The 15,847-nt window shown below is 33.3% G+C and overlaps 2 protein-coding genes across 8 annotated transcripts; one reads left to right on the forward strand and one right to left on the reverse strand.

Annotated features, from left to right (window-relative positions):
- Window positions 1-1,352: 1,352 nt before the first annotated feature.
- Window positions 1,353-7,610, forward strand: LOC113873726 (LEC14B protein). Of its 7 annotated transcripts, XM_027512000.1 has the most exons (11): window positions 1,404-1,500; window positions 1,807-1,863; window positions 2,557-3,088; window positions 3,157-3,276; window positions 3,394-3,471; window positions 3,698-3,874; window positions 5,138-5,215; window positions 5,508-5,683; window positions 6,307-6,465; window positions 6,790-6,850; window positions 7,228-7,610. In XM_027512000.1, the coding sequence occupies exons 3-11, from the start codon at window positions 2,660-2,662 to the stop codon at window positions 7,429-7,431; spliced, it is 1,482 nt and encodes a 493-aa protein (XP_027367801.1). In that variant the 5' UTR covers window positions 1,404-1,500; window positions 1,807-1,863; window positions 2,557-2,659; the 3' UTR covers window positions 7,432-7,610. The 7 variants fall into 7 exon arrangements, with proteins under 7 accessions (XP_027367799.1, XP_027367803.1, XP_027367802.1 ...); XM_027511998.1 differs by lacking the exon at window positions 1,807-1,863 and having other exon boundaries at window positions 1,353-1,500; XM_027512002.1 differs by having other exon boundaries at window positions 1,366-2,398; window positions 2,555-3,088.
- A 1,814-nt stretch (window positions 7,611-9,424) lies between these two features.
- Window positions 9,425-10,983, reverse strand: LOC113873382 (LRR receptor-like serine/threonine-protein kinase FLS2). Its single transcript, XM_027511479.1, has one exon. The coding sequence runs from the start codon at window positions 10,856-10,858 to the stop codon at window positions 9,656-9,658; it is 1,203 nt and encodes a 400-aa protein (XP_027367280.1). The 5' UTR covers window positions 10,859-10,983; the 3' UTR covers window positions 9,425-9,655.
- Between the last annotated feature and the right edge of the window lie 4,864 nt (window positions 10,984-15,847).

Consider the following 15,847-nt stretch of genomic DNA (forward strand, 5'->3'; position numbering starts at 1 on the left):
CCACACTTTGTTTAATTTTCTGTAAAAATTGTATTTTTTTTAATTTTACATTTAATAAAATAATTTAGATTTAGTTTCTACACCATATAAGATGTAAAAACACATTATTTTTAAGAGCTAAAAGTGGTTTTTTTTATACAAAACTAAAATAAAAAAATACATTTTTAAAAAATTAAGAATATATGTATCTAAGCCTAAAAGAAATTCGGTACTCTTTAATCAATATTTTTTGAAAAATCTGTGTATTTTAAATGAAAAATGTTCTTAACCTTTCTCATTTATTCTATGATAACAAAATTAGTATGTATTTTTTTTTTATTTGAAGTCTTAATCAGTTTGCGTAGAATAAGTTTAATCCCTATATTTTAATGCTTAATTTTTAATTTATAAAATGTAGGTTTCGTCAAGATTTTATCCCTTAAAAATCTGCAATTTTCTCATTTAATTTTTCAAATGAGTTTCCTATTAAAAAATTATTATCAAACGTTTTTATTTAACTTCTCTAAATATTATATTTTTTTAAGTAAGAAATCAAATGAAAATTTATAATTTTTAAAATAAATAAATATGTAAAAATGATATCTAGAGAGAGATTAAAAAGGTATAATATTTAGTGAATCAAATAAAATACAAAAATTATAAAAAAAAAAATATAATAAAAAATATTTAATTAAAGACACGTTAAAAAGATAAAATCATATTATTATAACATCTCAGTTTTGAGTGTTCATACCAATACCTTATACATAATGTTAAAATAGTAGTATTAAAAAAGAGAGTCTTAATAAAAAATATTTTTTAAAGGAAAATTTATTTAAACCTAAAATATATTTCAGAAAAATATAACTTTTTACTTGAGAAAAGCTTAGTGTCATATCACTTATAACTTGTTTGATAAAAGAGAAATTTTAACCTAAAAATTTGCGATTATTTTTATTTTGATAAAACTTATCTCGTAAATAAAAAAGCAGATAACTTCCGTTGCTTTTTTCCTCTCACCGACATTTGAACCCCAAACGTTGATAAAGAAACCTGTGTTTAACTACTTATTTTATTTTCCCTTAAATTCACAGATTTTTGTTCAGCAATTTTATGCGACGATTACAGTTTCTTTCTATGAACAGTTAACATTGTTTTCATTTAATTGAATTAATTTATGTTTAATACATGCTAAACATTATTTAATTTTGCATAAAAATAAAATTAAACGCTACTGAAAATACAAATAACAAAGAAAAATAAATAAAAGAGAAATTTAATTAATTAATTAATTTGGTATAAAAGAGTGGTGTGTTGGTAATATCACCTTCAACCACTCTCTTTATCCAATATTTAATAGTGAGAGTAATAGCAATAGCATACTCATATTACATAAACATATCTTGTATGATTGATTGTGTGCCAAAAGCAGAAAAATCCGTTCAATGTTTCCCCTTTTTGTTACATATATTACCTCAGAAAACAAACCAAAAATCACTCTGAACCCTCAACTCTTAAGAGGTATCACTATTCACTGTACCATTTATTAATTATTGTAGCCTTCTTAATGATTTACATAATTAAATTATAATTTGTTCCTTTCCTTCGGATTAATTGTGACTCGAGAACACGATTTCCTTGGTTTCACGTTTTAGTTGACTTTCTGATCTAGCGATGATTTTTCTTATTATATTGCACACGGCGGAAGATTATTTGTTAGTTAGGGATAAGGGGAACTGTGGACGATTCGTTTCTAATTCTGATTCTATTTTTCTCCTCGTAATATGATTCGTTCCTGTTTTTCTTTGCTTTCTTGTAAATTTTAAGTTTCTGACGACGACGACGACGTTTTTGGAACATGGAAAGGGTTTTGGGTGCAGAGAGGTGGGGTTGTTTTTGCTTTGCTAAATGTTCTTCAGACTTGAGAATATTATGATGTTTGCCAAATTCTCTGGCCGTTGAACCTTATATGGGTAGTAGGAAGGTTGTTGAATTTCTTTAAACTTAATGCTTCCACACAATAAGCCAATCCCATTTTAAGGTGAAGACCAGTGTTGGTCTATGAAGTTCTTCCAAATCAATACTAATATGTAGATGCTTTTCACAGGAAATGAACTTTACTCGAGTCCACTACAGTGTATTAACTTTCTACAATTCTACTTGAGAAATGAAATAGATTTATCTTTGACTATTTGTTGTTTGACGGATGCTGAGGCCCAGACCTGGCAGAAAATGGAAGACAAGCAGAGAGCCCAAACAAACCATCCATTTGGAGGGTTTGCTTCAGGCTAGGGCATCTAGCCAGTGGCTGCCTCATGGCAGTGGTTGACTTATTTTTAAGAGTATGGTAGTTATTATTACTGTGTTTTAGCGCAGGCGGTACGATATAAAAGTTAGGAAGAAGGGAAACATATTTCAGGTGTGTAGTATTTTCAAATTTAGGGCAGGAATTCTCTTGAAGACATCTGTAGGAGCTTTATGCTCTGGATGAGCTTTAGCTAGGCATCTACACTTTTTTTCTAATAATGGTTTCTAATTATTTATATGCAAATTGTTTACTCATTTTTCCTTCTAGAGCTTCTTTTTTTGTAGGATTAATGAACACGCAGATTTTATGAAGATTTTGCAGTAGACAAGATGCTTCAGCATTACAAAATTTTGCCTTTTGCTGTGAATAATTATGTATGCCACAGCCAGTGCACTTTACATTGACCAAATGGGTTATGCTATGAGTAGACTAGAGATAGAATCCAGTATTTGTGAAGAAGCAAATGCCATCCATGAAGATTCTAGCAGTGGACAATCTAAAAGGCCATTGAAAAATTTAGACAATGAAATTGCTCAAATAACAAAGTTGAAGTCAATGCCTCATCAACAACTGGTTCATGTTGGATACGGAAGGCCGGAGTTGCCTGTTTCACCAGTGAAAATGCTGGCAGGTCGAGAATCTAATTATTCAGGACGGGGAAGGTTTTCTTCAGCTGATCGCTGTCATCTTTTGAGCAGATATTTGCCTGTAAATGGTCCCTGGCTTATTGACCAAATGTCTAGTCGAGCATATGTGTCTCAGTTTTCAGCTGATGGTTCTCTTTTTGTTGCTGGGTTCCAGGTAAAATATTTTCAGCTTCAACCTTATATACATTCTATAGTTTTTATTCCACTTAAATCACTTGGCAGGGAAGCCACATAAGAATATACAATGTGGACAAAGGTTGGAAAGTTCAGAAGAACATTCTAGCCAAAAATTTGAGATGGACAATCACCGATACATCTCTTTCCCCTGATCAACACTATCTGGTAAGTTACTGTGTTCTACTTCCTTTTAATCCATTGTTTTCCTTCTGCACGGGTACTAATCCATAATTGTACTGTGGTGAGACTTTTTCATATGACATTTGCACTCTTGAATTTCAGGTTTATGCCAGCATGTCACCCATTGTGCACATTGTAAATGCTGGATCTGCTGAAACAGAGTCTGTAGCAAATGTTACGGTATTCACAACAAATGCTGCTTTTTAGTTTTCATTTTTATCCTAATTCCATAAGTGCTGCAATTGTTTGTAATGCTATCAAATACTATAGAGGAATATATATTAAAAAATTGATTCTTTCAAGATATGTGTCCATCAATACAGATAGATGTTTAGTGTATAGATTCTTTTTAGTCGTATTGTTTTTCCTGTTCATAATGCATTTTCATCTCTTATATAATGTGCAGGAGATACACGATGGTTTAGATTTTTCATCAAATGATGATGGAGGATACTCTTTTGGAATTTTCTCTGTGAAATTCTCCAAAGATGGGAGAGAATTAGTTGCAGGAAGTAGTGGTGATTCTATATATGTATATGATCTTGAAGCAAATAAGCTTTCACTTCGAATTTTAGCTCACACGGTATTGTTAAATTTATTTAGTGATTTGGGTTTTAGTTTGATATCTATTTGTTTATGTGGCAGAATGAATTAAATTGTTTCATTTCATAATTTAGTTACAGGCTGTATATAATTGATTGTATATATCATGAAGAGGGAAGTTTTGTTTTTTGTGTGATAGATTTCTCAACTGAATATGAACCGCCTTATGTGTTGGCAGTGCCTTTACACTAATGCGTTTGAAATTTTGTATGATATTTTCAGTTTAATTGATATATTTATAAATAGAAATTAAAATAGATAAGAAATTTGGAGGCTGCGGGTACATTTTCCTATCCGGAGGAGGAATCTGAATTTTTTTTATTGGTAATTAGAGAGGGGCAAAGGTCCTAGTAAAACACACTTAAACAACAAATAAAACAGCATGGTTTTTGGAAGCCCCTACATCATCAGCAACAATTAATCTAGATAAACTGGACAGAGGACTACTCATTTTTTGATAAAGAAACTCTGAATTGAGACTCCAATTTGCCATACAATCCGCAACGGTGACCCTGACGAAGAGTATGAAAAAAGGAAATGTGCCTAGGCCTTTTTATCTGGTTGATTATGAGCTCAACTATTCTGTTGTTACATGAGCGGCCATAGCCTTGTTCAGCAAAGTGACTATGGATGATGAATCGTACTCAATAATAACATATTGCAAACCCTCTTTTTAAGCTAATTCCAACCCCTTAGGATGCCCTAGAGCTCCTCTGAAAAAGTTGAACAATGGCCTAGAAAACAAAAACCTTTATCCAGCAACCATTTTCTGCTCTAATTAGTTGACCAAAACCTAGCGTTTGTTTGAGCTCACAATGCTAAGTTTGTAATTTGCTTGCTTACATATAAAAGTCGAGGTTCTTTAGTTATGAAATATGGAACTACCACTTGTTTTTGTATATCTTTTGGCTGAGGGGAGCATCGAAGGTCTAATCCCGTTTTGTCCTTGAAATACCTGGAAGAAGACTTACAAATATGATTTGTTATAATGGTGTAGAAGAAATAGATAATCTAGAGATGGTATGGATGACTTGACTGGAGACCTTTATTGTTACTCAGCACCCCAACCTCCCCCTAAGCTACCAAACAAAAATAAAAATGTCATAGCCAAAAAATATCACTTAGATTGGACTTAAATCATTCTTTCATTTTTGTGTATAAATTATTCCCATTGTGGGGAGTGATGGTTCAAAAATATTAAACTAGAGCGATTCTAACATTTGGTTTTCATTTTATGTTGCAGTCTGATGTCAATACTGTATGTTTTGCTGATGAAACTAGTCATCTTATTTACTCTGGGAGTGATGATAGTTTCTGCAAGGTTTGTTCTACAGCATAAGATGGCTTCTTCAGTCAGTTATTATGTTCTTTTTCCCTATCAACTTTTGATTTATATGGAAGTGATGGGCACCTTTTACACAGAAATCAATCTATTGTCATACAAGGTTAAATAAATATCAAACCTGAAAGTTGTTGTTAGTTAGGTGCCAGGGTTCTTTGCTTTGGCCATCGTCACTTATTGCTGAAATTCTATATCTAATAAACAGAGTTGTTTTGTCCTTTTCCCTGTGATTTTTTGTGAAGGACAATTTCTAATGTATGAGTTTGTTTAGGTTTGGGATCGGCGGTGCTTAATTGCTAAAGGCAAGCCAGCAGGGGTTTTAATGGGACACCTTGAGGGAATTACATTTATTGATACTCGTGGAGATGGACGCTATTTCATTTCAAATGGTAAAGATCAGACCATCAAACTTTGGGACATACGCAAAATGTCATCCAATGTTACCTGGTATGCTCTTTTTCTTTTACAGTAATATTCTAATGTAATGTCTCCACATCTAAAATAAAATTTAAGGGGAAAAATTAGTAACGGTGATGGTGTTTATTTATGCTAAGATCATGTTAGGATACTAACGATGAGTATTGCTACGCTGCTGATGCATAACAAGAAGGAAACAGGTTCATTTATGCCCACATTTTCTCAAGTTATCATGGTGGAATTTGAATTTATCTTACTTCCTAAATGAGTATATCAGTTAATTATGCTTGGGAAATTTTGTTATCAAATTATGACACTAACTTTGAAATATCTATGCAGCACTTGCTACATTCCATTACAAAAAATGAAAAATACAGAAAATGTTGTATAATTTTGTTTACAGAATGACGTGTCATGTTGGACTCATGTTAAACTAACCAAATCACCCGTGATTCTGTGTCTATTTGTGTTTTCATGCCCGTGTGGAAAACTAAAGATCATGTGATGATTTTCAGAATTCAGTCTTGCATGTGATTTTTATAAGTTTCTATTCTATCTAATGATGTCTGTTACTTTCCAGGATTATGATATTTCTAAACGAAATTGTTGCCAATGCATTTACATGCTATAACAGAATTTTCTCTTTATTACAGCAATCCTGGGTATAGGAGTTATGAATGGGATTACAGGTGGATGGATTACCCTCCGCAAGCAAAAGATGTGAGTCACCCTTGTGATCAGTCAGTGGCTACTTATAGAGGCCATTCAGTCTTACGGACTCTTATCCGCTGCTATTTCTCCCCCGCTTTTAGGTGAGCCCTAAATTGGCCTTGCTTTGTATTTTTTTTTCTTCATTTTCTTGTCATGGTCCCTTTTGATCTTTTTCTTTCTTAAAGCTGCAATTGTTTGTGCGAGTCAACCAATGGTAAAAAGTCTCCTTTTTTTTTCTTTTTTTGGGTGGGGGAGACAGGAGAATAAAAACAAGTCTTGTCGGGTTCATATTTGGACCAGCATGCAGCTTGCTTGAGCATATTAATTAGTGTTTTTATGCTGCTTTTTCCAACAAGATATTTGACTTTTGAATTGTTGGGGATTTAATTAATTTTGTTAGCCTAATGTTTTCTTCAAATTTACAGCACTGGCCAGAAGTACATCTATACTGGATCACACAACGCATGTGTTTATATATATGATTTGGTACGTATTTTAGTTATCTGCTCGAGTTATATTCATTTTGTATACAGTTGGGACAATATTGTGATAATAGTTGATGGATGGATCGTTGTAAACACGAGTGTCATCGACTATGGATTGCAATGTGATGCACACCATTGCATGCAAAATTCCACGAGAGTTGGCTACTTTGAACAAAATTTGGGAGGAATAGCAGTGTAACGTAATAGATATCCTCTTAGCCAGCATGCATGAGCATGCTGCTTTATCCAATTCATGGAATTTTGCCGTTAGATTGAACTGCTGTTTTTATTTAGTCCTCCCCCCTCCTCGGAAAAGAAAACCAGGAAAAACCTCGTAGGTGGTTCTCTCTTGATGGTAAGTTTGATAATTCATTACAGGTGAGTGGAGCTCAAGTCGCAACACTGAAGCACCATAAATCACCTGTAAGAGATTGTAGTTGGCACCCCTTCCACACTATGCTTGTTAGCTCTTCTTGGGATGGAGATGTCGTGAAATGGGAATTTGCTGCAAGTGGTGATATACCAACCTCTTCGACTAAGAAGAGAGTATGGAAAAGACATTTTTATGAAGATTACCTATGATGTCAGTCGAATCAGTTATGAAATGATCCTGTTAATGAAATTGTATATGGTGTTTGACATAATAAGGTATAACATGAACTACCACAAAACCTTGGTACATAAATAACCATGTAAATCGAGATTGGGATTAATTCATTAGTAGCCGTGCTTGTAATAAATCAGTTATATCGAACCAATGCGTCATTAATTGGTGCGTTCTCCTTGTGGTGAACCTAGACTAGACTGCTGCCTCGTACTTTTGCTGAAGCATTTACATGTACGCTGTATCCCTACTTGTTATGGGGCGCATTTGTGAATATCATGAATTGATTTTTTTAACAAAGAATACAAAATTATGTATAGTAATTTTTATTGAAAATTGTAGTATTTAATAATAATGATAATAATAATAATGCATTAAATTCTGTAATTTTTAATAAAAAATTATATATAATTTTCTGTGCATTACTTTACAAATTAGAAAATATATCAGGAATAAAGTTAATGCTTTTGGTTGAAGTTAGGCGGTTCTCCATCAGTTAGCTGTAAAAAAAAGAAAAGAAGTAATAGCATCTCTTTGCAAAGTCGCCACTTCGAAGATGCCTACTTTATTGTTGCCTTATGGTTGTGGGTGTCATAAGAATCTGAATTTTAGTCTTATCATTGTCCTTGTCTTGGTGATTTATCGTATTATTTTCTTTGTCAATCATACCTTGGTTATGATTTTGAAAGACCTCATAATAATTGTTATAGAAGAGCGGGTATAGGTTCTGCTTAAAAAGTAGAAGAGTAAAAAGAAATTCAAGAGCTTTTTCTTTTAAAAGAAAGGAGAAAATTCTCCCATCATTGGCGTGAGCTAGTTGTTTCTCCGGAAGGCCCGCACTTCCCAGGGTGCTATCTTAACAAACTGTAAAACTTTGGGGGCCCGATGTGTCTGCTGTCTGGTTAGTGATAATGAAAGCAAATATGTTAACTATACGAACAAATCATCATGAGATGATAAAACATGGGATTCCACAAGGAAAATGACTGAAATGTCGAGTAAATTGGGTACACTCGATACGATGAAGACAAAAAAAAAATGGAGTGTAGGGTTGATGCCTCCAACGGAAGGCTACAGTTCTTTTGGGGATGACAACGGTCTGATAAAATTGTAGTGAATATTTTTAATTTATTTATAGGCAATCTTATGAAATGACTGAAATGTGTAAAAAAGAAGGATTGCTATGCACTTTCTCATAAAGGTTTTCTATGTGATGGTTGGGGATCGCACGAAAATTCCCTGTGCATTGGCCAAACAAATTAACAAAATTAGAAGTTAAACTTTATGATGATGGATTTTACCATACATTTGAAGATATAGACATGCATTGTGCTAAAACTTCTAACTTGTGATCTGATCTACAACATCCAATCTAACAAGTCAACACAACCCGAGACGACAAAGAGTTAGATATAGGAGTGGCATTGGGTAGTTGACGATTTGTGTTCGGTTGTTTCCTGCTTCTTGTGCCCCTTAGTAAGTGTGATCTAACCTTAACTAAACTCACTCTCTTTTTTCTATGATGCTTACTTCTTGCCACAGTCACACCCAGAAAAGAGAGGAGATAAAAGGAGTCTAGTCCAGACCCAAGCCTCATAAAAAGCTTACAATTACAAAGCAAAAAGTGATCCCCGAATGGTTGTTCCAACAACCACTTTCCATTGTAGGGAGCACACTGGCTGAAAAAGCTGAAGAAACGGTAATTGTACCCAATAATAGCCACCACACCTTTTCTCCCCAAAAGGATAGAAGCTGAAAAATTGTAATCATCGTGTGTCACACAATTCTCCTAAAAATTAGCAAACTGAAAAGAATGGAACTATCACCAATTGGCATTGATACGTCACTCCAAAGTTCCACATCACATTGCCATTTCTTCTCTTCCAATATGCACTGAAGCAACAAGCCAATGCTAAGATACTTTTCATAATAACAATGATCAACAGTTTAGCTTTTGTTTTTTGGCGAATGAATCATATTACATTAGTAATATATATAGATAACACAGAGCATAAAACTTGAGAACCTCCTCAACCAAAAGAGCGACACTATCTAAATATAACCTAAAAATATTCACAAAATTCTTATTCATTGGGCCATAAGTTGAGCAAAATGAAATAATAATGAATGAAAAGGCAAAGGATGAGGAATAGGAAAAGGAACCTATCTATATGATGTGATGGGTATGGGTATGGGTATGGGTCAGGGCCTCCATTGGTTGCACTGCTGAGTTGGGCGTGATTTCTGCTTGCCAGCCCTCAAAGGGCAGGGAGTCTCTACGGGCGGGACCATGCAATTATACTGCAGACACAGCGAGCTTCTCTCTGGAATCACCGCCGTTGGGCTTATCTCAATTCCCGTTAGATAGTTATGTTGCAAATACAGTATCTGAATGCTCGCATCCAACAACCGCTCCACGAAGCTAGCGGGTACCCGACCCGTGAACCGGTTGTTGTTCAGGTACAGGTTCTGCACGCTCGCCAACAGGCCCGATATTTCACCCGATAACCGATTGTAACTCAGATCAACGGTTGGGATCGTCACCTGATCCACCGGTTCCACAGCTCCTGAAAACTGGTTCCTCTCTAATTGGAGACTCGTCAAAGGGAACGAAAAGATTCGCCCCGGGATTGGGCCCGTGAACTGGTTCAGGCTTAGGTCCAAATAGTTCAGCTGCTCCAACCGGCCCAGAAGCTTGTCCATTGGCCCGCTGAGTTGGTTCCACGACAGAGAGAGGTACTGCAGAGACGGAGGGAGAGAGTTGGGAGCCAGCGAACCGGAGAGAGCGTTGTGCTTCAGGTCCAGTCGGGTTAGTGTTCGCGACTGGAACCGGGGAACCGAACCGGAGAGACGGTTGTGGCAGAGGATCAAGTTCGTTAGCTCCGGTAAGGATCCTACCGTGGGAGGAATGCGTCCGGTGAGCTGGTTGTAGCTGAGATCGATGGTTCGAAGGTTGCGCAACTCGCCTAACCCTGCCGGAATTTCGCCGGAGATAAAGTTTCGGTTAACGCCGAGGAACCTCAGGTTCTTCAAATTGGATAGAGATTCGGGTAGACGACCGTATATTCTTCCGGGAACGATGGTGAACTCAGCGAGAGAAGAGAGCTTGCCGATGGCTGCGTCGAGGCGGCCAGTGAGACCCGGGGAACCGGCCTTGGGGTCGCCGAGGTTGAGGGCGATGACCTTATCGGAATCGCAGTAAACGCCGGCAAAGTTGCAAGGGTCTGCGGTGAAATCCCAGGAAGCGAAGAAATCAGAACCTGGCATGTCCTCGAGAGCCTTACGAATGGATTGCAGAGCTAAGAAATCAGCTGGGTCCAAAATGGCGACAACGTGAAGGTGCGTTTGTAGGAAGCAGAAGAAAAGCACAACCACTGCGTGTAAAGCACTGATGCACTTCGCCATTGAAACCCAATGGACGAAGAAGAAGAAAAAAGAGAGGGCTTTATAGGGTTGTTTGTGGTAAGTGCTTGAATGGAACAATCAGCATCTAACAGTGAAAGATTATAAAGAAAAGAGAGAAAGCGATTAGGCTTGGAAGATAAGCAATTGGTGTATCTCTGAATCTTTTTGTTTTGGCTTCTCAGAGAAGACGCAATGCAATGTCTGCTATTGCCACTCTTTCTCTTCCAACCAACCACACTCTCTCGTTAATCAATTCTCATTTTCTTTTTTTTATTCTTTTCTCTTTCTTGGGAACAGTTTCGACAAACGGTTGTCCGAGCCTACTTGGCCTCCATACCTCAGCTGCTGACGACACGTCATCGCACTTTGCACCCTTGCTTCGCCTCTGCTGCACGTGACTCTCTCTCCCGAACCGGAAACCAGACCGTAACTCCAACAGCTGTCAAAATGATTGGGTTTGGTTATTTCGTCCTTTGGTGGCACGGGGAAAAATTGAGTGACACGTGTCAATCATCTGTCACCCGGTGCATACTCGGAGGATAGGATAATGGACACAAGATTTTTTAGTTTTGGTTCCACATTAAAGGAATCATTCTAATTTCTTTTATTTTTTATGTTTATTTTATAAAATATTAAATAAAGATATTTAATATTTTTATTATAATAAATATATGTATTCTTATTTATCATTCATTTTATAAAAAATACTATTAAATCTCTTAAAAACATTAATTAATGAATACAAATTTTATATAAAAAAGATATAAATACATTTACTCTCATAATCTTTTATGCATTTTGACGCGTGTTTTCACAAAATTTTATTATATGTTGTAAAAGTATTAGTTAAAAATTTAAAAATATTTCTTGTTTAAAAGTTAGAGCAGAGATTATGTTAAAAATTATAATGAAGTATTTTTTTTATTTTTTAAATAATATTTTCAAGATATTACTTTTTATTTATTTATAAAAAATAACCATTAATGTTTTTTAATCTTATTTATAAAAAAATATTTTCAGAAAAAATACTTTTTATTAATTTATTTATTGTAAAATTTGTATTAATAAAATAATCATTTATTACATATATATACACTCATTTATTTAATATATAAAATACTAATTTGACTATTTAATGTCATGAATATTTTTGGAGTAGAATATACATTTATAATATATACTTTTTTTTATTAATTTTGATAAATTAGATACTTATTTTTTTTATAAATAGATTAAAAATAGTATTGGATAATATTTTTTTATAAACAGTGTATTTATGAAAATATTAATAAATAATAGAATTTTTTTTTATATTAATATAAATTTAAAAACTATTACATTTAATCTGAATATTTAATTTAATTTAAATTAAATAAAAAAGTTTTCAAACTTACGCAGGAAGATGCTATAATCAACCATATGAGTTATTTACTCTTGTCTCACTCGCAAAAGGCAGTGTACCAAACCAAACAAGGAGAATCTAGCAGGAAGAGAGAGAGAGAGGGTGAGGGAGTAAGTGACAGCTAAGTTATGCAGTTGAAATATCACAAGCGAAAATGAGATGAAACAATGGTAGAACTGAAGAGGAATGAAGAAGAATTCACTAATTTCACCCACTTCTCGTAGACGCTATCAATGAAATAAATCATAAATAATAAATGCGTATTCCTCATTTGCTTCCAATTCTGCTTTGAGTAAGGAATATCATTGTTCAAGTCCTACCAAATCAACCATGAATTTGATATTTGATAAATGAGTTCTATTACTAGCATCATCGATTAATTAGAGACCCAAATAACTACTTTCCTCATTCCTCATCATTAATTAAAAATCAAACCACCATCACAAAAACCCCGTAACTTGAAAATCTCCTTTTTTTTGTCTAATTTTTCCTTCACTTGCCACTAAGAGCACACTTTGGGGATGCACCAGTCGACCCTTTGTACCCACTTTTCATTCGCTTATCAGAAAAGAAACATACGCTAATATTTCACTTTCTCTCGGATAAAAAGCGGTGGTTTGAAGCTGAAGTAAGCTTAGTCAAATGCATTTTCGGTCAAAGATATGCTTACTACGAAGCTTTGTTTCGCAATTCACATTCTGCTTTAAGCTTTCACCAATTACAGTGTGAAAGAGTGGGTTCATGTCATGGTCCCTTTATTTTCTTGCATACAGAATGTAAGTCAACATAACAGAATCAAATCAATTATCATGTGCTCTGCTACGTCCTTGGGGAAAGTTTGTTTCGCTTCCCTAAATTGTTCATCTTTTTCGCTCTACTCTTTTTCTTTTGCTAAATCTATCTCAGCTCTACTTGCGTGGGTCAAAAGCTATACAACTGTAAAATCAACTGAGTAACGCTATTTTAGAGATAAAAATAAAATATAATATAATATAAATAATGTCATAAAAATTTAAAAAATATACTATAAACAAATTATGAGAATTTCAAATGAACACAACACCATTCAAATTAAGTTAGTATTGCCCTTTGATATTTTTGTTGATGATGACCAAACAAGTCTCTATATTTTCAATCTAACCAAAAAGAGAAGTCACAGAGACCAATTTGACCAAACTGTGATTGGTTGCGGTGACATAACCAGGAGTTTAGTTTGGTAGTAAAGGATACATATAGAAATAGGTGTAATTAACTTTTTGTCAAACAAAGCCACCTCACTTAGATAACCTAAAAATAATAATTTATAAAAAATAAAAAATATATTTTAACAAAATATTTTATAAAAACTAAAACTATATCGTATGACTTTTATTAAAAAAAGCTTATTTAAGCCTATAAAAAAAAATCCAATTTTGAAAAAAAGGACATATGATTGTGAATAGCTTAAGACTAGTACCCTGTAATTATTTATTTTGCTAAAAGAAGTGGTTACGTCCAGAACAAGTTTTCTCACAAGCCCGCATGACAATTTCAGGTTGAGAGTTAATATTATATCAGGGTTTATAACTAGTGAATTTCTCTAATTTTATTGGTTCTGAACAACTTAAAATGTAAAATAAGAAATACATAATAAGGCATGAAATGTATTTATTTTTATTTGATGTTTATTTTATAAAATATTGAAAATAATTACAAATCTTTAAAAATTATAGCATTAAGTAATTAAATTGATGATAGTAGTACTACCAGTAGCTATAAGTTGGCATCGGATGCAACAGAAGTGAAGAATATTAATATTGTGGATGGAAATGTGTCCACCCCAAACTCAAATCCAGCCAAGCCATAAAGACAAAGATAGAAAGCATTTTTTATGAATGCAAAAGAAATCATGTCTCTGACTTTGGTCCCAAGCATACAGAAGCAAGCAACCAGGACGCTTACATACAAAAGCAAGCTCTTCTGATACACTTTTTTTTTTTATCACTAGATTAAAATGATATAGTTATGACTAAGATTAACTATATAAAAATTAATTTTAGTTAATAATAGACGACTATATAATATAAAAGTATATGATTAACATCTTTCTGATGTTAAAATCACCAATCATTACTGTTTTTTACAGCAGAAATGGTGGGAGGTAGCTCTGAAAACAAAACCAGATGGTGGCCAAATGGTCCTGGCATTGTTAGAAGAAGAGAGGATTGCATGCACCAACCACAACAACCGAGAACACACAGTTATTCTAGTACATACCCTTCAATTTATGGAGTTTGAGGTGGTGGCTTTTGAGGTTGGCGTGGTGATTGCACTACTTCTATCTGGCGTATTCATTCCGCATGCGTATTAATGTAACTTTATTGTACTGTCTTTTTCATCCAGCTTTCTCCTATCATCATGAGGTTATTTTTCCACCACATTTTTAACTCTCTTAATTCCCCATAAATAGTTACTTTTCTTTCACACTACCTGTACTTACCAAATCTTCTGCACAAAATGTAATTAAGGTGAGTTTAATATTGAAAAAAAAAACAAAGTTGGAATGAATCTCAATGAATTAGCTCAGATTTTGTTACGTATGAGTGTCCAAAACATAGTGTGGAATTGCATCATACAGGGTTAACCTATCATATTGATGTAGACTTAAAATAAACTTTAAAATGAGCTTTAAAAAATAATTATAATTATTATAGTTTAATTTAAAAGTTTTTATTTTTTTGTTTTTAGGAACAAAAAAACTATTTATTAAACGGTCATAATCAAATTTATTTAACTATTTTTTCATTAATTACAAAGTTAATTCATTTTTTAAAAATATTTTTTACAGAAGTTATAGACAACGAAATATCATCAAAATCTTTGTATCTTTGCGTCAACTCTTCGGCATATGTAAAATTTTATTTTTTTTTAGTTTTAAAAATCTTCTTTCCATTAAGAAGTATTTATTGCATGAATTGTTAACATTATTTATTATTTATATGTAGTATTTTTATTTTAAAAGAATCAAATATTTTTATATTACTTACCATAAAAAAAAACCCTGTATATAATTATGTCAATTTATGTATTTTTTTTAATTATATAACTTTATTTAAAACTTTTAATTCTAAAAATAAATTTAAGTTCCCTGCCTACCATTGTTAAGTTTCTCACTTGTTCTCAAATACAACAGTACTATATATTGTATTATTAAAATGAACAAGGAAATTGTTGAAAGACAGATAATATTGGGCAAAAGTTAGACAAGTGTTATCTTAACTAGATTTGAAAACGTTTCCAATATCAATAGAAAGTATAACAGATCATTTAATAATAAAATATGTATATTTTGATTAAAATTAATAGTAATAAAATGTCAACTAATTAATTATATAAATAGAACAATCATTAATTAAGAGAGAAAATGATCAAACAAAAGGTTTTATCGGCCCATTGTTTATAATAAGCTATGAGCTTCACTATATTTTTTTTTCAAATTTTGTCAATATTAATTTCCAAAAATGACTTTTTACTCTTCCCTAGTTTATGCCCTTGTTTCTAATAAATTATAAAAAAATATTATTTTTTTGCGCTGCAATTGTGTGTGC

Source organism: Abrus precatorius, unplaced genomic scaffold, assembly GCF_003935025.1.
Source record: "Abrus precatorius isolate BTA unplaced genomic scaffold, Abrus_2018 Scaffold7, whole genome shotgun sequence".
Classification (NCBI taxonomy): domain Eukaryota; kingdom Viridiplantae; phylum Streptophyta; class Magnoliopsida; order Fabales; family Fabaceae; genus Abrus; species Abrus precatorius.

Bases quoted from the DNA above. Each gene is read 5' to 3' on its own strand.
- LOC113873726 (XM_027511998.1), top strand. From the start codon at position 2,660: ATGTATGCCACAGCCAGTGCACTTTACATTGACCAAATGGGTTATGCT. The intron at 3,875-5,137 runs GTATTGTTAAAT...TTTATGTTGCAG, and splicing joins TTCGAATTTTAGCTCACACG to TCTGATGTCAATACTGTATG. The intron at 5,684-6,306 runs GTATGCTCTTTT...TCTTTATTACAG, and splicing joins ATGTCATCCAATGTTACCTG to CAATCCTGGGTATAGGAGTT.
- LOC113873382 (XM_027511479.1), bottom strand. From the start codon at position 10,858: ATGGCGAAGTGCATCAGTGCTTTACACGCAGTGGTTGTGCTTTTCTTC.